Source organism: Branchiostoma belcheri, unplaced genomic scaffold, assembly GCF_001625305.1.
Source record: "Branchiostoma belcheri isolate BF01 breed outbred unplaced genomic scaffold, Haploidv18h27 scaffold30, whole genome shotgun sequence".
In the NCBI taxonomy this organism is placed as follows: Eukaryota; Metazoa; Chordata; class Leptocardii; order Amphioxiformes; family Branchiostomatidae; genus Branchiostoma; species Branchiostoma belcheri.
The window spans coordinates 1,928,484-1,953,412 of NW_017803910.1; the positions used below are offsets into that span (position 1 = coordinate 1,928,484).

Sequence of the window (24,929 nt, forward strand, 5' to 3'; positions counted from 1 at the left end):
CCAAGCAGATCCTAGGGTGGCAAAAGACAGTATCAAATTTGATACTGTTTTTGGTCACCCTAGGATCTGCTTGGAGACTATGAAGTCTTAGTCGTTGAGGTGTCCCTTGCGCGGTGCCGGCTTAGGCCGCAAGGTGTCGCTCTTGGGAGGGTTTGAGTCCACCTGGTCGCCTTCGTCCTCTGCAGCGTAGTCATCATCTTCAGCAGCCTGAAACCGTTTGTGTACAGTAAGTGAAGTGTTGAGATACATTTATTCGTAGCTTGTTGTGATAGGGATATATTCAAATTCATGTGAGTACATTGCGAGTTGCAAGACAGAGATGGATTAGTGTCACCTTATGTATGGATCTGTTTAAGTAAGGATATTAAAACAGAGCAGTAGTTTGTTAGGCTGGACCATGTGAAGGTAAACATTATACATTTACTTTGCAAATGTTACCTTTCTAGTTAATTACATTATACCTTTGATTGGTTGTCGTTGGATCGCCGATGTAGTTGCGGTAGGATGCGGGACAGAAACGCGGGACCAGCCGTGGTCTTGTCGTCTAACGCGTCACTCGTGCTTTTTGTCCGTTTCTTCTTCGCTGGCGGCTGCCCGGCGCCCCCAGCTGTGTTTTCAGAACCTCCGGACATCTTCACGTGTTTATTAAAAGAAAGATCATCAGCAAGAATAATCTGTTATTTTTCCAAGAAGACTAAATATAACATGCTTTATAGGGTGTTGATTACGACTTTCACACTTTTAAAACTTCAATCACAACAGTCAACTTGGCAGAAGTGTATATACATGTAAAACATGTAACGCTCCTGCATTACGTTGACTTGACATGACAAAGAAAACTTGAGCAAGTGCAATATACTAGTATACAGGTACACAAATGAACAGAGGCACTAGGCCTGCCGCTGTCTATTGTACAGTCGGATGGTGTAATGGCGTATAAAGAGTCAGTTTGTCTGTTTGTCCCTGCCTTGGGAGCCCTGACACCTCCAGAGTCCTTAAACTTCTACAAACATCCCTACCCTTGGAAGAGTCTGTGTCCCTGAGTCAGAGAACCCTCTGCCGTCCTCGTCATCACTGCAAGTAGTAGACATCGCATCTGTACAGTTCTCATGCTGTAGGAGGATGGGGAGAAATCGTTAATTTGCGCAGTGTTCAAATAAGGTTGAGTTTGTAACTTGTTGGGGAAAAATTTAGTTTAACTACTATGAAAATCTGTGAATAATTACCATCAGGTTGGTGAATGATTCAATAGCAAAGTTCTTCATTCACAACCACGTTTGTAACAAGAGCCTGTGACCGAACATCGGCTCTTGTTAGACATTGCTTGTGAATAAAGAATTTTCTATACTTTGAGAAAAGCAAAAAAAAAGCAGCATTTGGTGCTTTTGAACACCGATCATTAGGAGCATTCCTAATCTCCAAGCAGATCTTATGGTGGCCGCAAAGACAGTATCAAATTGGCCAGACAGTATCCATTAGCCACCTGAGGGTACTGCGTGGTCCATTTGATACTCAACGGTCTTTGCGGCCACCGAAAGATCGTTTCGAAAAACTCACGGTTTTGTCGTTGTCCGAGTTTGCCGGCGTGTCGTGGTACTCGTCCTCGGGCGGAGGCGGCGGCAGTTTGAGGACGATGTACGGCTGCGCCACGCCTACCCGCTCCCACTGGTGGTTCCGCCGGGCGTTCATCTCCATCGTGCTCCTGTCAAAACCAACAATTTTTTGTTTAATTTGAAACTTTATTTGCAAAATCATTCCCGAAGGCTAATTGCTTGTACAATCAAGTATGATACTCATTGCAATACAGTAACAGGAGACAGGTAACAACTGTCTGGAAAAACTTTAGTGGGTTAATTAGTGGGTTTTGTGATCTTAGTAGAAAAGTAGTCTTTTGGTGATCTTCTAAATGACGAGAGGATGGAGAAATTGTTGTAATAACATAGCAAAAGTACCATTAGTTCAGACATTGCAATGACCTGCACTTTCTTCAAGCGCCATCATTGCATTACACAATCACCAAAAACGCCGTTTGAGAATCGTAGAGCTCAGCACTGCAAGTAAGTAGCCCAAGTTAGTCTGTGAGGGAGGGAGGGAGGGAGGGGAAAGAAGGCTTACTCGTTTTCACGTTTCCTCTTTCGCCTGACGTGGAGGAAGCAAATCACCATGGCAACCAGCAACGCCAAGATGGCGGCGACGCCCACACCAATGACAGCGATCATCAGCATGTTGACGTCATCCTTCGTCCTGGGCTGGGCCGTCCCGTCGGGCGCGGTCTTCGCGGACCCGGATGTTTCACCCGAGTTCCCGGATGTTTCTCCAGAGTTCCCGGATGTTTCATCAGAGGGCCCGGATGTTGTTTCACCAGGGGATTCAGATTTCTCTTCAGAGGACCCGGGTTTGTCGTCAGAGGGTGGGGATGGTGTGACTCGGCTTGGAAATTCCGTAGATGGAAGTCCTAACGGAGGAACAGGAGCTATAGTTCGCACATGTACAAAACGACAAGCAATCAACCTCCAATGTTATGTATTCATTCATTCATTCATTCATTCATTCATTCATTCATTCGATCCTTCCATACTTCATTCATTCATTCATTCATTGTCGTCACCTAGAACTACCCAAAGAAATCACGAGCGTCAAAATATCTTATTTTGAAAGTTCTTCTGTGTTGATAGAAGTCATTATGAAGTCCAATACCTTCGACTGTACAACTCCAGTCTTTGTCATTGACAAAGGCTTGAGTTGTACAGTCGAACAATTGGATAAGTACTAGTCAAATTTATTGTGTTGGCAATTGCAGTTAAACTTGTTTTATCAAAATACCCTTTGTCCTTGGAGTTGCCCCCGTGACGTCATTGGAGGAGACCGTTGTTCTTTCTGATGGCGGCCCGGTGTCACATTTCCCCGTCACGTGATCACAGAACTTACACCCCCGACACCGGCTGGCGCACAGTTGCCCGTAGCGACCGACCGGACAGATGTTTTCGCAACTACAGTGGGCAAAGGAAAAGTAAAACATTTTGCTCAGTTTCTTCTTCTTCTCCAAACAAATAACGTCAATGACGTGAACCAGAGGTCTGTCACCATGGTAACTAGTGTTGGGTTACATCATGTTGCAGTTTTATAGCAGGAGGAATTTAGACTCCTGTCACCATATACATGAATGTGTTTGAGTAAGAATTAACAAAGCAGACCATATGCGAAGGTAAACATCATGCATTTGCTTTGCAAATGTTACCTTTCTAGTTATTTTCACATCTATGAATGCTGAATATTTACAAAAAGTGATGCCCTCAGATGTTCGCTGTCGGTCAATTTATACGTTTTATATAACACTATCAAGTCAAAACTCTTCAAGATTTATTTTTTTACAAAATTCACCTTTTCCCAAAGTATCCTGCTAAACAGACACAACTTCCTTTGGTGACGTCACACCATCCACCATTACGACACTGGCACGGTAGTCTCGTTCCCGGAGTAGTCAGCGCGGGTCTGACGTTCTCGTCCGTCTCGTTGCAGAAGCGCCCCCTCCAGCCCTTCTGGCAGGCATTGCAGCCCCCTGTGAACCTGTAGTAATAAATGCATATTTATACATTACTTTCTAATCAATATCTTGCTGCCATTTAGTCCAATTAAATGCTGCCAATTTTACAAATTGCACCCTGGTTTGCCAAGAATCATACACACAAACGCACCTGCAGTTCTAGTGCAAGCTGCCAGGGGCCCCAAACTAACATTTAAACTTAGTTCAAACACAACATGAAACCAATAGTAGATATGAATAGACTTAATACAATGCAGTTTTGTGTTTCAATTTATAACACGCCATCTTATTGTTTCCATTATTCCAGTCCTTTATCACTGGGAAAGAAAACAAACAAACAAACAAACAAACAAACAAACAAACAAACAAACCTGTTGCAGCGCTTCCCTTTACAGTTTTCCGGGCACCGCTGTGAGCAGTCTTTGTCGTACGTTCCCGCTGGGCACTCTTCACAGCTTCCCTGATACAGCTCAAACCTGTTTGAAAACGTCTCATGTTTACCGTGGCCGACAAGTACAAAATTTTACACCGCAACTTTTGGTGTTTTACACCGCAACTTTGGGTGTTTTACACTGCAACTTTGGGTGTTTTACACTGCAACTTTTGGTGTGTTTACACTGCAACTTTTGCTGTGTTTTACACTGCAACTTTTGCTGTGTTTTATACTGCAACTTTTGCTGTGTGGAAAACTTACACCCCTCCCCTTTTATAATGGACGGTCCCCCTGTCAGGTCAAAGGTGACAAAGATGGCGGCGGCCTGAGAGTCACAGTGTCGTGCTGTGACTGAGTGTGAGACATCAACAGAATGGGATCTTAAGAAATTGATCAAGCTGTGAATAAATTGATGATTTATAATTCTGTCTGTTCTTCTTTGTGTTCTAACTTTACTATACTTACACAACACTGTATTGCCTCCATGATGACAGTTTATAAATTAGTGATTGACTAATTAACATTGATTAGATGTCTTATTAACTATAAATATTGTATACAATATTATTCTACATTTGTATACGAGCGATCGCTGTTTTTGTTTACATTATACGCATGCAAATTATTTGAAGACATATGCAAATTCTTGGTAGGCAAATCAGCCAACTGGCACCCACTTTTTGCCTACGGTGACGTCATGGCGATCGCTCGTATTGTTCCCTAATGATCGATAACTTACCTGAGTCAAGAGTCAACACTTCATAATTGAAAATAAGTCTTTATTGCTTCATAGTACCAAGTGGTGCCACATTTGACTCCCATAGGCCCAATATTTACTCATCAAATTATTAGCGACCTTGCGAGTCCGAATTCTCTAGCTAGAAAATGTCACGTGACTCAAAGGCCTTTAGAAAAAAACTAACGTCACAACGTAGCCAAGCTTTTCCTCTAAAAAACTTATGCACGAAAAGGATAACTCAGTCGACGTAGTTTGCATGCAATCGTTGTCACCTTTGACCTGACAGGGGGACCGTCCATTATAAAAGGGGAGGGGTGTAAGTTTTCCACACAGCAAAAGTTGCAGTGTAAAACACAGCAAAAGTTGCAGTGTAAAACACAGCAAAAGTTGCAGTGTAAAACACCAAAAGTTGCAGTGTAAAACACCAAAAGTTGCAGTGTAAAACACCAAAAGTTGCGGTGTAAAACACCAAAAGTTGCGGTGTAAAATTTTGTTCTTGTCGGCCACGGTACATGTTAGTTTACTAGAGCACGGAAAAGAACCCAACAGTACAACACTTATGGAGAAGAGTAGGGATGACGCGGTGTGCTTGGCTAGATGACTTAAAAACACACAACTATGTGTGTGCTATGGTGAATGATAAGACTCTTCATTTTCATTTCCCCACATTTTCTTCTTTTCGTTTGGATTTGATTTTTGTATTCTACGATATTAGTAGAATTTTCCAATATTTTTTGTCACTTACGGCATATTTTTTTTCATCTGCTTTGTACTATTTAGAGTATGCTCGAAAACGTTTTTTTATTGGACGAAAATTATTCTATATAAATTAACATGGCCTACTATCCATTATATCCTTAGTGCATTACCCTGGTTTGCAGTCCAGGCACACCCCCTGCTGGATGGAGCAGGTTTTGCAGCCCTTCGGACAGCGGTTCTCGCAGGCCTGCCCGAAGAACCCCGGCACGCACTGTCGGCACTTCCCGCTCACCCGGTTACACGTGTACGGGCAGTTCTCCGGGCAGATCATCTTACAGTTCCGCCCGTACGTACCTCGAGCACACCTGCCGAAATTTTTTAAACTTCAGATTACAAGGACAGTGAGGACTCTGAGGAGTTGTCGTGATATTTGGTAGCTTGATAGGTCTTCATGAGATTTTGGATCCCTGGAGACTTGTTATGGTACTGCAACAGAACTTTTATAACTCGCGATTTCTTGAATAGGGCCACGAATTTTGTATGGTAGACAGCTCTTGTGCCCGGGAAGTAATCTCCAAGCAGATCTTTCGGTGGCCGCAAAGGCAGCATCCATTGCAATCATGGATACTGCCTGGCCAATGGATACTGCCTGACCAATTTGATACCAGCTGTCTTTGCAGCCACCGAAACATCTGCTTGGAGCACAAGGGCTACATCTACCACAATTCGCGACCCTGGCATGTCCGGACCGCGAGATATCAAAGTTCCGCTGCAGTACCAGAACAAGCCTCCAGGGGATCCAAAATTTAATCATATAGAGATCTCATCAATACTTACCCACCTGCCAAGTATCACGACAATTCATCCAAGTTTTTTTAGTTATCACATACTTACATGAACACACACACGATTGAGACATGACGCTACCGAAAATTATAAACTTTCTGGGCGAGGATAAAAAAATATACGAACTTCTTGTCGCAGTTTTCTCCCATCCACCCATCCTGACACGTCTCCTCGCACACTCCAGTCTCCTTGTTACACGTTTCACAGTTACCGCACTGTCTGCGGAACACAGAAACAAAACAAAAGACTTCAATCTCAGGCACTCAAAGCTAATCTCCAAGCAGATGGGGCAAGGGAAGTCTATATTGGCCGCCTTCAAAAATTGGTCGCCCCACTTGGGTGGGTATAATGCATGCCCGGCCAATTTGATACTGTCTTGCCGATTTGATACAGTAATCAGCCACCCAAAGATGATTTCAGTGCTGTTACACTGGATTTTCAATTTCTGGTTGAGGCTAAGAAGGCTATGCAAATTAGCTAAATCAGTAAGACATTGAGACTGTCTTACCTCAAGCAGTTGTTGCCATAGAAACCAGCGTAACATGATTGACAGCTGCCTGTCACGGCGTTGCATGACTTGCAGTTGCCAGGGCAACGGATTTTGCAGTCTGGTCCATAATAACCTATAGAATTCATGTAAAGGAAAGAAAGAAAGAAAACAAAGGGGGTTAAAATCATCTTTATAGATAATGCAATGTAAGATGAAAGGTTGTTTAGGTTAAGCCTAGGACGGCCCTTTATCTCTTGCTATACTAAGAGGAGGGCCCAAGGCAAATGAGACAAGATGTTAAAAGTATTATCAGGGATTATGGTTAGGGTTTGGGTTAGATACGGTAACAGTTATAGACATTTTCGGTCACCCCGAAGGCACGCCAATGTATAAAAAGAACCAACACCATTCATCAGTTTGGTTTAATGATATACAAGAGTGGAGTATAGAAATATGAATAAAGAAAGACGTTACGATGAAAATATAATAGTCCCTACCAGAATTCTGGTGCATAGAGGACCAGCTTACCTAAGGGACATAAGGGGATGTCACACAGCAGTCCCTTCCACCCGGCGTTACATGTGCACTGTCCGTCTGAGGGACTACACTTCCCGTGCTCACACAGACACTCATACAGGCAGTTCGGTCCGAACCGACCCTCCCGACACGCTGGGAATGCATAATAGATGTTTTAAAGATAACATTATGTGACATGTTAATCATTTTTTGCAGTTGTAACAAAAATTAATACAAGTGCCATATGCGAAGGCAAGCATTATTTATTTGCTTTGCAAATGTTACCTTTCTAGTTTCTAGTAATGTTACATAGAAGGGCTCCCTCTTAGGAGCGTTGCAAAAAAAAAAAAACTCACGACATTGCACCCTCGGGCTCCATCCGTGCATGCAGCCGCACTGGTTGGTGGTGACGCAGACCTGTCCTACAGCGTGACACAGGCTCGCTACCGACGCGTCACAGGCGCCTGTGTGACACAATAGTGACAGTCACTCTGGTTAACGTTTATTAGTGGTATCGCGTCACATGCTCTTGTAACGGTGGTTTAAGTGACGCAGACCTGTGTGACAGGGGGTCACCACTGACGCGTCACAGGCGCCTGTGTGTGACACAATTGTAACAGCCACACTAGTCAGTGGTAACGCGTCACAGCCTCTTGTAACGGTGATGGCGCAGACCATAGTGTAACAGGGGGTCGACCTTGTCATTGACGCGTCTGTATAATCGTACCGTGCTAGGCTCCTTTGCGATTAAGGACGAACCAAGAAGAATCATGAAATGATAGTCATGTCATACGCAAGGAAATTGTTACGACAAGCAACTGGATAGATTGAGTAACAATTTATTTCTCTCATTACCTGCATGTCCAACCTTCATCGATGATTGTCATATCATGTTGATGATATCGTGAAATGATTTTCGCGACCGTCTAGAAACATACTAGTAGATCACAATAAAACACTTTTGCTGGAAACATCTAATCAAGAGTAAAACTTGGTCGTGTCTTGAAAGTTTAAACTTACCGACGATACAGAAGTGCCCGTACTGTTGCCACTCGTCACAACATCGGTACTCTGTAGCGTTACTGTTGGGAAAACGGAAATTTATCATCTGTGTGCAAATCGAAGTAATACGGAAAGCTAATCTACAAGTTGATCTTGTTTTGTCAATTTTGCCCAGCCAGTTGAAAAAAATCACAAGCATTATGTTCCTCTATAATGTAACTTCTTGTGTAGTGAGAGTGCAGATAATTGGAAGAAGTGTTTGTTGAAGAAAATACTTTTGGCCCTTGCCAATCATTACACTTGGGTGATAAAAACTTCGTTTATTAAGAGAGAAAACATGACGCGTGAAAATTGAGCTCTACTGCAAGGAGCTTAAGTTTAAACCAAAATATTGTACAGAAAGAAAAATATTATGGCCGTCACGAGTTGCATCGAGATCTGATAAAGCATTGTGTTGACAACATCGCTGTTCTCCTTGACCCAAAATCTTCTGTTACCGACATGTACACCAGAAAATGCCCAAACTCAAACATTGTAATGATATACGCCATCTAAGAATATAGTCCATAGCATTCCTTATGATATTTATGTAGGGTGGACAATGTTAGGACAAAGAAACGGAAAAGGGAACGTGTGACACACAACACAGACATTACCTCACTGGGTTCACGTATTCACACAGGTTGGGACCTCGCGTGGCCAGCTCCGGGGTATGCTGTCCTGGAACCTGCGCTAGAGAAAACGGCAAAACCGACAAGATGTGGAGAAGAAAAAACACCGCACGATTGTCCATCCTCGCTATAGTTTTCTGACTTCCAGTCTTTGTGAAAACGGAGAAAACGGTTCGAGTTACTGCCAGCATGCGGTTGTGGAGAGAGTTAGTACTTTTGGCGTGGGGCAGGACCGGAAGTTGCCTAGTCCTCTTCCTTATAAGAAACGACGGCTGTTTCCTGGCTGATGAGAGTATCGCCTCCATCAGCCGGGCTGCGACAACTGTTAGCACCGGACAACGGGCACATGTCAGTGCAAACCCGCAAGGGTGGGGGATCCAACAGCGACTTGTACAATACTGGCACATCCCGGTATGATGGGTGGGGGGTCCTGGCAACGCTTTGAGGTAAATTTAGGCAGCCCGACAACGTAACAGTAAATTCAGTCGTCATGATGTAAAGCTTTGCAAACGACTTAATTGGAGTATTCTTTTGTATTTATTTGGGGGTGTCTGGCAAAACTAGTCTGCAGGTCTTCGTTAGACGCTCCGTTATTATTTCTTGAGCATTCTGGTGTTTGACTATGCCATGTGACTAACATTTCAAAATAACAAAGACTACTAGAATTCAAATTTCTCTAGACGAAGAATTTTCTGACAACGCGTAACGCTGAATTGAAACGCTACGATTAAACGTTGGCTCAGCACGCCTCCCGGAAAAAAGGCACGCAGACCCTCAGAGAGAAGACGGATATGTATTTTTGACCAGCCCCTTTGGTTTTCCAGTGAGATCCTCCCGCCCGAGTGCAGTATAACGACGTGCGTACTTAGTGCGGGAAGGAAGGCTGTCCTGTCGGCGAACTAAAGAGTAGGCGGGGAAACTTGGACCATAGATCGTCTGCAGAAAAGGTGGCTGACCTCTTAATCTCAGATCAGATCTTTTGGGAAAACAGTATCAAATATTGGCAAAACTGAATCAAATTGGCCAGGCAAGAAAAACCCCAATGGTCTGTGTATAGCTATTTCCTTGATAATGTTGCTTTTTGGGACACATTAGAAGTACATTTCGATAGCCCATGTGCATGTACCGGGTCTCAGTTTTTCTATGGATTCGAACCCGTGACAGTATGGTCCAACGGCACGTAGACCACTACAAGCTGCGGATTACGCCTCAAAGAACACGTAATCACCGTGTGTATACAGTAAGGACAATTATTTACCATAGCTTAGAAATCAGGACAACGTGTTTGGCATTTTATGTTAGCTAGGTACTCCATATCTCTCGTTTAAATAAGAAAATGCCTTGGCTGATAAAATGATTATCAGTAACTTTTTTTATGTTTTTGTTTTATAAAGTTTGGAAAGGCGTTCTTTGCAGGGGCCGGATACCGGGGCCTCAGACAGAGTGGGACGATTATTTTCAGACACTCACTCAAGAACTAAACATCGTATATACATGCTATTGTGGGTGGGAATCAAAGTTCAGGGGACCGCGGTTTGTGCAAACAGACGGAGGCAGGGTAACCAGGCACCGATTTGTAATCAGTTCTGAAGGCAAACTCGCTTTTGGAACTGGCGCATTATGGAAAATGTCGTCGTTTTAAAACTTCTCGTCTTGTTCCTCGTCTTCCCACTCACGTTAGTTGCGTCTTGTTTGCCCGTCTGTTTAGCGCGGCGATCCTTGCGGAGGAAAGGCGAACTGCAACACCGCAAACCAAGCAGAGTTCTGAGCCTCCTGAACTGTCTTGCAGGTGGGGTTTTCTTGGGAACCTGTCTGCTAGACCTGGTGCCGAGTGTAGAGGAACAGCTACAAACAGTTGTCTCAAGTACGTGTTCCAAGATTAATTACCTTACAAACTGTTCATTTTGTTACTAGTAATTGACAATGACAATGATGTTTATTGCATATTCATGCCCTTCCGGGCTAAATGCACTGGATGATATAACATATTGGATGATACTACATGTAGTTACTAGTAAATAGGGAATTGTATAAGACGAAAAACAACACAAACAGCTACTGTATACTACAATTGCTAAATACCCTTTTTGGCGACGCCTTATGAGCGGATGTATTTCTGAAACATCGTCCTTTATCCTTTAACAGTAAATGACCATTTATATTCATTCTTAATCGAACCAAATCATGCCTTCATTCCTAATTTGTAACATTCTCTGGCGCATCGTTGCCGAATCCAGTCGGGACATTCGCGAAGCTCCATGGATGACTTTTTTCAAACATGAGTGTTGACATATATGATAAGGTCATGAGATTATGCAAATTCCATATTTTTCTGTTGCAGGTTTTGTGAAGTTTCCTGGCTTCCCACTAGCACAGTTTGTAATCGGTGCAGGACTACTTCTTATTCTATCCGTGGAACAGTTTACCGCAAAGTACAATGACGGTCAACCCACAACAACAGACAGACCCCCCGATGACACAACAGAGCAAGACCTAGAGATGGACATCTTTTCTCACGAAGTCGAACACTGGGGACTCCTTGGCGATGAAAATAGATCCCATAAAACGACCAACCTAAGGTCGTGGACTCTTGCTATCGCCATTTCCATGCACTCCATATTCGAGGGCTTGGCAGTGGGATTGCAGCAGAACGTAACGGACGTTTTGGAGCTTGTGGCGGCGGTGGCCCTCCATAAGTGTGTTCTAGCGTTCGGGCTAGGATTGACCTTAGTACAGAGTAACCTTGGGAAGAAGTCTGTGGCAGGTCTATGCTTGACGTTTGCAGTAACCGCTCCTATAGGCAAGTGATCTTGTACGTTTGAATGCAATCACATAGCTAGTATGACATTTATTATGTTTACCATCGCAAAAGGAAAACATTGTTTTTGCTTAGTTTCTTCTTCCATTCCAAACGCATAAGGTCAGTGACCTGGACCAGACGGTAACTAGTGTTGTAGCAGACACCTTGTTGTGTTGGGTTATAATTACATGATGTAGCAATATGAACGGGTCACCACATATACATCAATGTGTTTGAGTAATAATAAACATAGTAGTACTTTATAAGGCTAGACCATGTAAAGGTAAACACTATGCATTTACTTTGCAAATGTTACATTTCTAGTGTAATGCATTTTTTGTTCTAATGGAGATCCTAATGAAACAAACAAACATACATTGGTTCACGCCCCAGGTATCGGGATCGGGACGTTGGTTGAGCACGGCGCCCAAACTTCACACAGTTCTGTGGTGAGCGGGGTCCTACAGGGGCTGGCCACAGGGACACTTCTCTACGTCACGTTCTTAGAGATCCTGGCACGGGAACTGCACGGGAGGAACGACAGGCGAGTCAGCTGAAGAATACATCTCCTTAAGTCTCCAAGAAGGTCCTATGATTGATGCCAAGAGAGGCAAGACACTATCCATTGGCCATAGGAATGTCTATCATGTCAGCCGCTCCTGTGCAAAGGATTTAACTGTTTTGCCACGGTAGTATCATGACCATGTAACGTTACCATTCAATTTTGATAAAAAAAAATTATCCGACTCATAAATTGCAAAAGAACCATCCTCAAAAGCCAACAGCGTAGTACAATTATTCCCTACGTCCATTCGGATTTCCATTCCCTCGACCTTCCTTGCTTCCCTCCTCCTCTCTCTCTCTATACTACGTCAATCCCCATGCCTGTGTCTTATTTATGCGCCGTACGTTATATAAAATCAGTATTTCTTTTTTTTTCTTCAGAATTCTAAAAGTCTTCTTGGTGACTACCGGCTACGCTATCGTCTGTGGACTGATGCTTCTTGACCCGGAAGCGAAAGAGCCATTAGAACGTTGCGATGAGGGATCTCTCTGACAGTAGACAATATATTTCCGGTTACACGTTAACCCTATAACCGATATAGTACATTCGTACATGCTACTTTTGATGATACTGGCTACAATTCGAAGCGTATTGCTGCTATCGGCATTCAATATTTTTTTTGCTGCTGTTGTACAACAATATCATATTGCCAGAATAAAAGTACATGTATTGGGACTTAAATAAAAATGTACACATGTATGATCAACATACGAGTAACATAGATCACCTACACACTTTAAAATAAAAATCACGCTTACCCTAAAAAAAATTAAGGACCATAGCCAATAGATTAACTATCACCAATAATATCGAAGCTGCTCAGAAAAGAGCAGTTAGATTTGCTTCCAACACCCACAAAAGCCCCAAGTCAACATAGTGTCACCAAGCTAGTATCAGATTGGGGATGGGACACAGCCAAAGGTAGAAAAAAAGCTAATTGATTAGTCATACCATGGTCATACTACATAAAGTGTATTTGTGCATCTCATATGTCATCACCTTCACCTTCACCTTGTCCCTTCCTCTTCTGGAGGGTCGGGGACTGTGGTAGCATTCAGCACAAGCTTCCTCCATCCATCTCTGTCCTTGGCCATCTGTGTGCAGTCAGCCAGGGACCTGCCTGTCCAATCTCTGATGTCGTCTACCCATCTCCTTCGCGGCCTCCCTCTGCTCCTGCTACCACAGATCCGTCCTTGCAGGATGTGAGTTGAGATGTTCTGTGCTCTCGACACATGACCGAAGTACTGTAGTTTCCTCCTTCTAATCATGTGTAGGAGTGATCTTCCGATCCCTAACTCTTCCAGGACTGAGGCGTTTGTACGATGTTCTGTCCAGCTAACTCTGAGCAGTTTTCTGTAACACTTCATCTCGAAGGCCTCGATCTTCTGTGTGTCTTTCGCATGGAGTGTCCATGCTTCGCAGCCGTAAGTCACCACGGGCCACACCAGCGCTCTCAACACCCTCATCTTGGTGGACATCTTTAGGACTCTGTCCTTCCAGATGACGTCCAGGGAGCTAAGGGCTGTCCTCGCGGCTCCCAGGCGCGCACTGACCTCCCGGCTGCTTCCAGCTGTTTCGTCAATGATGGCACCCAGGTACTTGAAAGTTGACACCTGCTCCAGCTGGACCCCCTGACAGAAGATACTCAGTACTGTGGGTTGCTTAGTTGCTGCCATGACCTTGGTCTTCTTGGTGCTGATCTCCAGCCTGTACTGTAGAGACACAGTGTTGACTAGGTCCAGCAGCTCCTGAAGTCTCTCAGGTGATGTTGCAATCAGGGCGATGTCATCAGCAAACCGTAGATTGTTGACAGACCTCCCACTGATGTTCACACCAATCCATGAGAGTTCACCAGCAGACTCTCTCATCACTGCTTCCGAGTAGAAGTTGAAGCAGATCGGTGAGACCAGACAACCCTGACGCACTCCTTTCGTGACTTGGAACCAGTCAGTTAACTCATCCTCCACTCTGACCGCTGCCTGTTGTCGTCTGTACAACTGCTGTAGCGAGTTGACTAGGTACCTGGACACACCCAAATCCTTCAAGATCTTCCACAGGGTTCTGTGCCTTACAGAATCGAAAGCCTTTTTATAGTCAATATAAAAAGGCATATGTCTGACTATAAAAAGGCATATGTCATAATACAGCCATTAAACAGAAAGTTAGACAGGGCCTCCTGCTACAAATACTCATACTTTCGAAGAACAGTTAAATTTGGATCTTATCAAAGAAATTTTATGTAACGATTACGGATGTGGTAAAGAAACCCAGCCTTTTGTTTTTGTTGTCAAATCGTCATATAAAACTTAGTAAAGCTTGTTGCCAAAGAAACACGGACAACCACCTGCCACGCTCCCAGCATCCCCCGCGCGCGGTGACCTCGAGGTCAAACCAACATGGCGGACATGGCTGACGACGCCGTGCTGTTCCAAGCGTCAGACTTCTCTTCTCAGGGTTATTCTCTCATGCAGGACATCAGACGACAGGGCAAACTATGCGACGTAACCTTAAAGGTCTGTTGGTCTGCGTGGAACGGGGTTTAGACGTGTATTTAGACGATAGTAGGCGCTTTTATAGATGGGCGGGGCGGGGTGGGGTGGCTCAGGTCTTTTGCCAACCTTTGGTTTGTTTACAGAAAGATACACTGCTATTCTCCAAGCAGCTATTGGCATGGAAGATCGTAACGTTTTCTGACAGGGGTATTGTTTAAAAGATATGCTCCTCCCGTGTACTTTCTGCAGATTTTGGTGCTATGAGGGCCTGCTAGAATAACGGAACGATCTTTCCCCAAAACATCTGCTTGGAGATGTATTATGTCAGACGAGTCTTTTTGTACAGGTTCGAATTCGTCACATGAATCTCTAAGCATATTGAGAGTCGTTCTGTATTGTACTGGTTTTGTAGATTTTTTTCTCAATACCATATCTGAATCTAACTTCATCTACATATCACAGGACGTGTAGTATTGCTAAGGCAGACAAAGAATGTAACTAATTACATACCACCGTTGTCAGGGGGCAAAGTATAAAGTGGATCCATTCCTCAAGCTAGCCAACATCTATCACACCGCAGTCATCCCTCAGTAAGACATCTGGCACTACATAGTTCCTGTGTAGAACTGACAGCCTGTTGCTACTGGTTTTGCACTTTTGAGTTGATTTGTTTATCTCATAGCATTTGCATTTGCTTGCAGGTTGGTGACCACAAGTTCACAGCACATCGTATTGTCCTGGCTGCCACCATCCCATACTTTCATGCCATGTTTACACACGATATGGTGGAGTGTAAACAAGACGAGATCAGCATTCAAGGGATTGAACCCAGGTAAAGTCACACTGTTAGTGTTACCAAACCTGTGGCTCAAAAAAAACACCTGCATATGAAGTATGTTACTCCATGCAAAATGGAGCTGAGCACATGTCAACCTGCACTGGTCCATGTACTGGGTATATACAGGTTAGTGCAGGTAAATTGGAGCTGGGCACATATTTTCGTTGTCTACCTGCACCAAATCCACACTGGTCCATGTATCAGGTTTATATACAAATGTAGGTGTATTTGTATTTTTATTTGCTGCTTTGACAGTTACCATCTATGCTTCAATGTATGAAGAATAAAAGACATATTGGTAATGGTTCTTAGTGTGATCCATACTTCTCAAAATCTGAGTGCTGCAAGTAAAATTTCTCTGGTTCAGGTAATGTTACCTGCACTAGTGCACCTATACCCCCCAAGAAACTATTTCAAGCCCTGTGTAGGTTTTTGAAATGGCACATTGAAGCTACGTAAAAGCTGTAGATATTAACTCCACCTTTCCTGCAGTGCCTTGGAAGCGATGGTCAACTATGCGTACTGCGGCCAGGTACAGATGGACGTCACCAACGTCCAGTCTCTTCTGGTGGCCGCCAGCTTCCTGCAGCTGCACCCGGTCAAGGAGGCCTGCTGCAGTTTCCTGGAAGACAGGTAGGGGGCATGCCCGTAGCCAGGATTTTGAATGGGGGGGGGGGGTCTTCCCATTGCTTGAGGGGACCTCGAGCGCCGAAGGGGCGAGATTCCTAGGGCCCGGAAAATATTGAAAAATGAACCTTCTAAAATGGCATTTCGTGCGTTTTTGAGAGGATTTCAAAGAAAAATCAGAGATAAATTTTTGTTCAATGACAAAGTCAGCAGTTTTTCTACGATTCCAGTCTATCTTTTCAAGAAAAATCTTGGACCTTTACATAAAAAGTGGACCAAAAAGTGGACCTTTGAGCCTTGTGGGGGGTTCTTCCGAACCCCCCCTGGCTACGGGCATGGGGGGTGTTTGTGTCACTGTCAAAACGTTAGGCCACTTCATTGTCATTCACCCCTCCTCATCAGTTCTTGTTGCAATCATGCAAATCATAAGCTAATTGACATAGTTTAGGAGGAAAGTTTACAAATACACATTAGGATAGATATGATAGGACTCTTAAATATATGACATATGTAACAAGATAGGATTATCAGTGATAAGAAAGCATAATTCCATAATGGTAATTTTTTTTAAATTTCATTCTTGCAGAATTTGGACGTTAAAGTAAGTTGAAAAGTTGCCTGAAATAATCAATGTTGGTAGTGAAAGAGGGTATCAAATACACCACAAACACCATGATTAGTTCAGGGAAGTTTGTGTTCTATGGACTCTTGTTTCTCTATTCATCCATCAGGCTGCATCCTAACAACTGCTTGGGAGTGAAGAGGTTCTCGGAGACCTACATGTGCCACAACCTCGCCGAGGCAGCCAACAAGTACATCCAACAGAACTTCATCCAGGTGTACAAGTCTGAAGAGTTCCTCTCACTTCCCAAGGCAGAAGTGCTGCAGTTACTGGCCAGGGACGAGCTTAATGTCAAACACGAGGAAGAGGTGTGTAACCTGCATCAAACCAATTTCCAGTTTTTTTACCTTTTATAAAAACAAAAGGAAAAGGACAAGAAGTACACTCTTCTGGTGTTTAAGAACATTGAATATTGCAAATCATTCTTCCAGTTCTTGATTTCTGCTGCCAGTTAATTCAACTAAATGCCGCCAATGCCGTGACAGTAAGCATTACAGCCGTTTTAGAAACTGGCACCACGTCTTGTTAAAAAAAAAAAACCTTTTCGTGAGAAGCAGACAAAAGCAAACATCAATAACTTGCAGTTACTTGTAGTCACAATAAATACATGTATCTATTATCAGCTGAATGTTATTTACGAGTAATAGCACCAGGTTCTGTATTCTGCGCTGTAAAACACAACTGAAACTAGAAAACCTGTTTTCCATAGGTGTATGAAGCAGCCATCCAGTGGATAAGACACGATGAGGAAAGGAGAAAAGAAGACCTGGTGGACCTGATGTCCAAGGTTCGCCTCCCTCTGCTCAAGCCACAGTTTATCATCGAACGTGTCATGACGGACGAGCTGGTACGCAGTTCACACCAGTGCAGGTAGGATGTTGTATAGATACAGAGGTTAGAAAATCTGGGCCTAATAGATTGTCACAGCATGTTGTCAGAACATACTGCACCTACACAAAACCTGTAATGCATCGTGCATAGCTCCTTTGGCAGAATGTCTTCATGTAGTTAAGATTTTTAGGATCACATCATTCTATTGTTTTCAAATGATGTGTCAGAAAAGATACAGCAGTAACTCTGCTACAAAGTATCCAGCAGAAACCATGGAAAATTCAGGTTTCAATACAGGTGTAGTACATTCTACTTAAGACACTGCTTATAGATGCAGTCCTTTATTGAATCTGGATTAGTCAGTCAACACAGTACCTGACAAATAGTACTATTAAATTTTCATTTGTATCGGATTCCGTATTGTATTGTATTTTATTTTTTACTGGTATATACGTTACTGTACCTTAAGCTTCTAGTTTTATTTTTCATTTATATGTAACAGCAGGTATAATGCTAAATGGAAGGACATTTTTTGCATCTCCTTAAATTCTGCAGGGATCTTGTAGATGAAGCGAAGGATTACTACCTCATGCCGCAGCGCCGGTCGCAGCTGAGCAGCAGACTTCGCCCCCGCTGCTGTACCGACATTCCCGGCAGGATCTACGCTGTGGGGGGACTCACACAAGCAGGTGCGGCTATAAGCACGTCGGCAGAACATACTGCGCCTGCGCAGAACCCTGGATTTTCACGTTTTTCGTTGTTTTTTTGGTTCACGTTGCATAAGAATTTTCACTGTTGCAGAGGATATCTTTTCTGACAACATTTGGAAGCTACTGTCGAAATGCTAACCTTATATGAGCGAATACGAACTTATGTGAGACATTCTGCCGAAGTGCTATGTACAATACATTACGGGTTTCGCGCAGGTGTAGTACGTTCTGCCGACGTGCTGCGGCTATAGGACTGTAAGGTTTGAACCACTCACACCAGAGCGGGGAAGGATCCTTACTCTTTTTGATTAGAATAATGGGTTTTTCAACTTACTCATTACTCAACCGAGCATGTGCACCACCATACATCCTCAATATCAATTTTTGTCTTTGGGACTGTAAGGTTCACAAAGTAGTATGGGTAAGGTGGTGAAGCCTGCCATCTATCTGTTTGCTTTCTTCCCTCCACTATGTGATACTCCAGGAGGTAACCATTTGCAGAGAGGGCAATGGACAGGATGTGAAGCTGTGGCCCACGGAACCTGTAAATACATGTACTGTACTTGTACATCAGGACCAGTGGACGAGTAGCTCTTTATCAGTGAGCTAAAATTAAATCGAGTTACTGAAGACTTTCCCTTTTCCAGGAGAATCCCTGAGCACCGTGGAGGTGTTTGACCCGATCCTCCAGCAGTGGGACCTGGCTCCACCAATGGCGTCGCTGCGCAGCAGGGTGGGCGTGGCCGTGTTGGCGGGGAAGCTGTACGCTATCGGAGGTTACGACGGAGAGGCGCGGCTCAGTACCGTGGAGGAATTTGACGCAGCGACGGGGAAGTGGAGCTTAACAACAGGCATGAACAGCAAGAGAAGGTTTGTTTGTAACACTAATGGAGATCCTAATAAAACACACTATTCTTCCCGGAGTCTGCAAGAGTTATGATGTAAAACATGTGTGGCTAATATGATATGGGGATTTGCCAGGTATCAAACATGATGCATTTGTATGAATATTTTAACAAACAGTTAAATAAATGAAAAACTATTGTATATGTTAATATTCTTTCACAAGGTAAGTATCCTGGTTCTAAAGCAGTTACAGGAACAATTACAGTTATGTACAAGAGTGTGGTATCTTACTACAACTACAATGGTACACTTTTCTCGCTTTCTTGAAAGTTTTCTCTCTAACAATGGATGCAACTTTCCTTCCCACAGTGCTTTAGGAGCAGCGTCTTTGGTGGGAAAACTGTTTGTGTGTGGAGGGTATGATGGGATATCTTCTCTCAGCAGTGTGGAGTGTTACGACCCTGATACCAGAAAGTAAGTCTACTCTTCAGCAACAGTCAACCCATACGTTAACGTAACGTGCTCAACTCAGAACCAAGAGGTCCTGGGTTTGAGTCCTGACATGCCACTGATCTTGCACCCTTAGGAAAGGCACTTAACGCGACTTTACTCACTGAACTCAGTGAAAATGAGTATTGTCCTGTCCTGTATTTGTTTCTATGTGTGGGACACAACACTGGCAACAGCTGCCCGTGTCCCATGTGTATAGTAATGTTACAATTTCAAATCAAACCAGCACATGAGCAGAATGTACTGCACTTGTACAGAACCCGTAATGTATTGTGCATAGCACTTTGGCAGAAGGATAACATCCTGACTATAGTTTTCAAAGGTTGTACCAGAAATGATACTATCTGTAATAGGCAAAATTCTGATGCAACATTGTGCCAATAAATTCACAAAAATACTTCCTAGAGGTGAAAAATTTCTTGTCAATTTTGTGTACTGTCTCTTGTTAAACAAGTAATGGTGAAAGAACTTTGCTGTTTAATTTGATTTCTTGTTGACTTTGTGTTTTGTTCTCTCCCTGCAGGTGGAACCTAGTGACCCAGATGATCAGGTCTCGTAGTGCTGCAGGAATCGCTGCCTTCGAGGGTCAGCTCTACGCTTTAGGGGGTCACGACGGGCTACAGATATTCCACTCTGTAAGTACAATGGCTGTGTAACACACCGAGAAGTTGTGCTGTATGTGCTTTTACCTTAGCTTAGCGGCTAATTCACGAGAAAGGGAGATTACTTCCAAACATTTTGAAATCATTTTTCCAGCTCTTTTACATGTGATAGGTGTTGACTAGTTCTGCAGTTTATTTTCTGTTATGGAGGTCGCTCTAAATGTCCGAAAGTAATCTCCGTAGTTAATCCAGTAGCAGAGTTTGAATTGTCTTTGAATAAATCGTTGGTTGTTTGTTGTCCAGGTTGAGGTGTACAACCCCCACACCTACCGGTGGAGCCTGATCTCACCTATGCTGACCAAACGCTGCCGGCTGGGCGTGGCAGGACTGGACGGGAAACTGTACGCCTGCGGGGGATACGACGGATCAGGTATGAGGTCAAAATTTTCCCTACGGCAATTCTGCACACACTGCAATACTGTTCTAGCCAGCATCTGTCATTACATCATTTGATGGAATTTTGCCCGCTCATGATGGACAAGTTTTGCCCAATCCGTTATCTTTTACAAATATTGGTGTGTAAAGACATGGAAAGAGATGTCATTAAACTAAGCTTACTTTACCAGCAAAATTGCCCCTCCAAATGCAGGAAATAGCATTCCAGAGGCTCAAAATTTCAATGATGAAGAAATTATCCTGATCCATTGAATGGTGAAGTTCTTTTATATTCACAACCATTCTATCATTTACCAACCTGATGAAATGATTTACTGATATCCTGATCCGTATTTCCCTGTAGGTTTTCTGGATTCAGTAGAGATGTACGATCCAGCCACCAACCTCTGGACGTTTGTCGCGCCCATGAACAACCGGCGCAGTCGTGTGGCCGTGGTCTCCACCTGCGGCCGTCTGTACGCGATCGGTGGCTACGACGGGAAAACAAACCTGAACACGGTGGAGGTGTACACTCCGGACACAAACACGTGGACTTATGTGGCGCCGATGTGTGCACATGAGGGAGGGGTGGGGGTAGGAGTCGTGCCTTGGCTTACATCATCGTAGGACATGTTGGCTCACAACGGTTACAACAAATTTCAGACTTCTGGAAAGTGTTTTGGATCCATCAGTACACTAGGCTAGAAATCTTCTTGAGACTTGTTACTAATTTAGAAACACCTAATTTAATATCAAAAGTGAACACTGGACGACTCCTTACGCTAGGCTAAACTGTTGAAAGTTGCATTGATATTGTGTCATTTATAGAGAGAAAAATCAGAGCCACAGAGGAATATCATGTATGAAACTGGTGTAGTATGATTCAAGGATTATCATGATTATAAAAGCAGTGACCAAAGTAATCCATTGAACATTGTGTAATGTATATATTGTGATTATTTACCCTTTGTGGTGTGCACTTTGTTCTGTTGATTTATTTCAGTTCACTGTACACATGTAACTAAAATGTATATGTTGAGTCTTTAAAGCAGAGTCATTATGTGATCATATTGAAAGATGCTAGAATTTGCGAATAAAGTTGAAGGAACATTTTGAAAGGTCTAAGGCTTGACTAATGTGTTGGGGAAACCATAAAAATACAATAACTCTTGTGAAGGCAACAACTGAATCTATATTTGTTTATTTCATTCACATCAGGAGCCAGGCAGCCAGGCCCTCTCCACACATACAGATGAAAGTAACATCAACGAAACAAAAACAAGGTACAAATAACTTGGCAATAAAGAGAAAAAGAAGCACAAAATGCACTTTACATATCATAACATGACTAGTCTGCAAAATACAAGTTGAAAAAGTACACAATCAGCAGCAGAGGTGGCAGAAAACACCAACACCCACTTCTCTAAGTCCTGGTGCCAAGGTGAGCAACTCTCCTTGTTCCCACTCCCTCGTGGAGCCACTTGTGTGGATCTGTGTTCTATTGGAGAGGTGAAAGCCTTGCTGAAGTCCATCAATCCCAGGAAGGCTAGTGGTCCAGATGATCTCCCCAGCTGGATCCTTAAAGAGCACGCTGAAGATCTGGCACCCATCATAACTCACCTCTTCAACGAGTCGTATGAGTCGGGTACAGTACCGCTCATCTGGAAATCAGCTAACGTCGCACCAGTTCCGAAGTCAGCTGAGGCAACAGAAGTCTGCGATATGAGGCCCATCTCTCTCCTACCCGTGCTGGCCAAACAGATGGAGCGTTGTATCCTGAAGAGACTTCTCCCCTCCCTACGCGCCGTCATAAAGATCAGTATGCGTACATGAGGGGCGTCTTCGACAACAATTGCTCTTGTGCGCATGGTACAAACGTGGCTAACAGCGTTGGATGCTAAGAAACCAACCCTCGTCAGAGCTCTGTTCGCCGATATGTCGAAAGCCTTCGACCGAGTCGACCATGCTATTCTGCTACAGCATGTGATCGATATCCAGGCTAGTCCACACATGGTAACGTGGATTCACAGCTATCTCAGCGGTCGGCGCCAGAGAGTAGTGGTCAACGGGGTGGCCAGCTCCTGGGAGGAGCCAACATCAGGTGTCCCACAGGGTGGTGTGCTGTCTCCATACCTCTTTCTGCTATTCATGGCATCAAGAACAACAGTTCATCCTGACACCATGAACGTGGGATATGCGGACGATGTCTCCATGTCCAGAACTATTCTTGTACGCCAAGCAGATGAAGACAACACACTCAAGGAAGAAACATCTCACCTTGACTCGTGGGCCAACACCAACAACATGACTGTAAATGGGAAGAAGAGTCAAATGCTACAGATATGTCTCTGCAGATCGTGTCCCAGCCCACCAAGGCTAACCCTAGGGGGAGCGTGCGTACCCTGGGTTGACAGTGCAAAAGGCCTTGGCTTCATCCTCGACAAGAACTTAACCCTCCAAGAACAAGTCACTTCTATGGTCACAAAGGCCTCTCGCAGACTTCATTATCTGAGGCTACTCTCTAAACAAGGAACCAGTGTTGCAGACTTGGTCTTGGTATACCTGGCACTTGTGCGTCCTGTACTTGAGTATGGACATGTCCTACTTGTTGGATGTAGCAAGGAACAGGAGCGTGCGATGGAGCGGGTCCAACGGCGAGCCCTCCGCATCATCAGCCGAGCTGGCAGGCGTGACGTTCCCGAACTACCCACCCTGCAGTCGAGGCGCGAGGATGCCGCTGTGAAACTCTTTAGACAGATGCTCCAGGAGGACCACCCCCTACATGACCTCGTCCCTGTCTCTAGAGCTAACGCCACTGGACGCTCTCTTAGGAACAAGAACACCATATCCATCCCCCCAGCCAGAACAAAAAGACTCCAGAACTCGTTCCTACATCAGTCTATCAGACTATACAACCAGACTGTGTAAAGGTGTCATATCTGGGATGCCCTGTTGATTTAATGTATATATTTTAATAGTATGTATATATGTGTAATATATGTTATGTACTTATCTTGCTGTTATTACTGTAAATACCAATGCCATTCAGGCAACACTATATTTTTGTATGTCTGCAACGTTGGTATGAAATAAAGAATTGAATTGAAAAAAAAGCACATCAAAAATTTTACAATTGTTCGCAAATGACAACACTATAACTTTACATTCTGGTAACGTTACATAGTAAAAAAAGGTGATGTACATCAATGCCAACTAGAACAGAATAGAAAAAAAGATACCAGTTACATGTAACGTTACCCCCTTAACTAACTTATCACCGTTTTGTGACTGACCGACATGCCCAAATACAGCGTCACTAGCTGGGTAATCAAACACGTAAGAATGATCTTTGACATTGGGCGGGATATTCAAAATGGCTGTCACTGGGACTGAGTCAGACGGTAAGTAATCCTCACAAAACTACTCAAAACATCACAAAAAAACCACAGCAGAAGTGATAACACTACTTAGAAGACTTCTTAAGAAAATGGTGCATCTGGTGACGTCTCCCAACCGTGATCGTGGTAAGGAAGTTCCGTGGAGAAATGGGTTACTTGTAATTACAGGTTTGCGATAGCAAAACCTGTTCTATTTTACCTGGATTTTATGGGCGCCGCCATTTCGTTTCCCGTCATGCAATGGGGCAGGTCAAAGTTGAGTGAGGTGCATTGTGGGACCTGTCACAGGCCTACAGTGTAAGGATGACACCTAGCGGTATGTTTGGAAAGAGCAGTAATTGAAAGCCTACCTGGTTGTGTGTTCATTTTTGGCAGAAGTGTATAGAGGCGATGGCTTTGACGTAATAAAGGCGAGTCTGATTGTGTTTAGCACTTGACGTAATTTTCTTAGCATGACGGGAAGGAAACTTGGCGGACCTAATGCGGCGGAACTTTAAAGTTGTTTTTTTATGATGAGATGGTGAGGCTTTGGTATTAGTAGGGTGGTCTTGAGGATCTTGTCGAGGCCGAGCCTAGGGACGACAGATTGTCCTCAAGTACAGGGGTTAGTAGGTGGGATAAGTGGCATGAAGTTTTGGTATGAGTACACTTCCTGATTTCAAGTTCATTATGGAAATTGTAAGTTTTTTTCAAGCTTACCAGTCCATTATACA

General features: G+C 43.7%; 3 protein-coding genes across 5 annotated transcripts; 2 read left to right on the forward strand and 1 right to left on the reverse strand.

Annotated features, from left to right (window-relative positions):
- Positions 1 to 84: 84 nt before the first annotated feature.
- Positions 85 to 9,242, reverse strand: LOC109474162 (platelet endothelial aggregation receptor 1-like). Of its 3 annotated transcripts, XM_019774410.1 has the most exons (16): positions 9,155 to 9,242; positions 8,926 to 9,001; positions 8,288 to 8,349; positions 7,624 to 7,731; positions 7,280 to 7,420; positions 6,770 to 6,884; positions 6,388 to 6,480; positions 5,586 to 5,780; positions 3,916 to 4,020; positions 3,382 to 3,567; positions 2,824 to 2,990; positions 2,116 to 2,473; positions 1,558 to 1,702; positions 1,020 to 1,112; positions 462 to 632; positions 85 to 207 (listed from the first exon to the last, which is right to left on the reverse strand). In XM_019774410.1, the coding sequence occupies exons 4-16, from the start codon at positions 7,652 to 7,654 to the stop codon at positions 88 to 90; spliced, it is 1,920 nt and encodes a 639-aa protein (XP_019629969.1). In that variant the 5' UTR covers positions 7,655 to 7,731; positions 8,288 to 8,349; positions 8,926 to 9,001; positions 9,155 to 9,242; the 3' UTR covers positions 85 to 87. The 3 variants fall into 3 exon arrangements, with proteins under 3 accessions (XP_019629969.1, XP_019629966.1, XP_019629965.1); XM_019774407.1 differs by lacking the exon at positions 9,155 to 9,242 and having other exon boundaries at positions 2,116 to 2,455; positions 8,926 to 9,132; XM_019774406.1 differs by lacking the exon at positions 9,155 to 9,242 and having other exon boundaries at positions 8,926 to 9,132.
- Positions 9,243 to 10,430: 1,188 nt separating this feature from the next.
- Positions 10,431 to 13,053, forward strand: LOC109474189 (zinc transporter ZIP1-like). The gene is made up of 4 exons (XM_019774443.1): positions 10,431 to 10,804; positions 11,282 to 11,740; positions 12,134 to 12,284; positions 12,686 to 13,053. Exons 1-4 carry the CDS (start codon positions 10,561 to 10,563, stop codon positions 12,795 to 12,797), a joined length of 966 nt encoding a protein of 321 aa, XP_019630002.1. The 5' UTR covers positions 10,431 to 10,560; the 3' UTR covers positions 12,798 to 13,053.
- A 1,632-nt stretch (positions 13,054 to 14,685) lies between these two features.
- On the forward strand, positions 14,686 to 22,611 carry LOC109474169 (kelch-like protein 18). The gene is made up of 11 exons (XM_019774418.1): positions 14,686 to 14,818; positions 15,499 to 15,629; positions 16,128 to 16,268; positions 16,994 to 17,192; positions 17,594 to 17,754; positions 18,271 to 18,404; positions 19,073 to 19,295; positions 19,641 to 19,745; positions 20,305 to 20,416; positions 20,687 to 20,813; positions 21,183 to 22,611. Exons 1-11 carry the CDS (start codon positions 14,702 to 14,704, stop codon positions 21,443 to 21,445), a joined length of 1,713 nt encoding a protein of 570 aa, XP_019629977.1. The 5' UTR covers positions 14,686 to 14,701; the 3' UTR covers positions 21,446 to 22,611.
- Positions 22,612 to 24,929: the final 2,318 nt, after the last annotated feature.

Bases quoted from the DNA above. Each gene is read 5' to 3' on its own strand.
- LOC109474189 (XM_019774443.1), top strand. From the start codon at position 10,561: ATGGAAAATGTCGTCGTTTTAAAACTTCTCGTCTTGTTCCTCGTCTTC. The intron at 10,805-11,281 runs GTACGTGTTCCA...TTTCTGTTGCAG, and splicing joins GCTACAAACAGTTGTCTCAA to GTTTTGTGAAGTTTCCTGGC. The intron at 11,741-12,133 runs GCAAGTGATCTT...TTCACGCCCCAG, and splicing joins TGCAGTAACCGCTCCTATAG to GTATCGGGATCGGGACGTTG.
- LOC109474169 (XM_019774418.1), top strand. From the start codon at position 14,702: ATGGCGGACATGGCTGACGACGCCGTGCTGTTCCAAGCGTCAGACTTC. The intron at 14,819-15,498 runs GTCTGTTGGTCT...ATTTGCTTGCAG, and splicing joins TATGCGACGTAACCTTAAAG to GTTGGTGACCACAAGTTCAC. The intron at 19,296-19,640 runs GTTTGTTTGTAA...TCCTTCCCACAG, and splicing joins GGCATGAACAGCAAGAGAAG to TGCTTTAGGAGCAGCGTCTT.
- LOC109474162 (XM_019774406.1), bottom strand. From the start codon at position 9,131: ATGCTGGCAGTAACTCGAACCGTTTTCTCCGTTTTCACAAAGACTGGA. The intron at 6,481-6,769 runs GTAAGACAGTCT...TGTGTTCCGCAG, and splicing joins TATGGCAACAACTGCTTGAG to ACAGTGCGGTAACTGTGAAA. The intron at 3,568-3,915 runs GTTTGTTTGTTT...TTATTACTACAG, and splicing joins AAAGGGAAGCGCTGCAACAG to GTTCACAGGGGGCTGCAATG.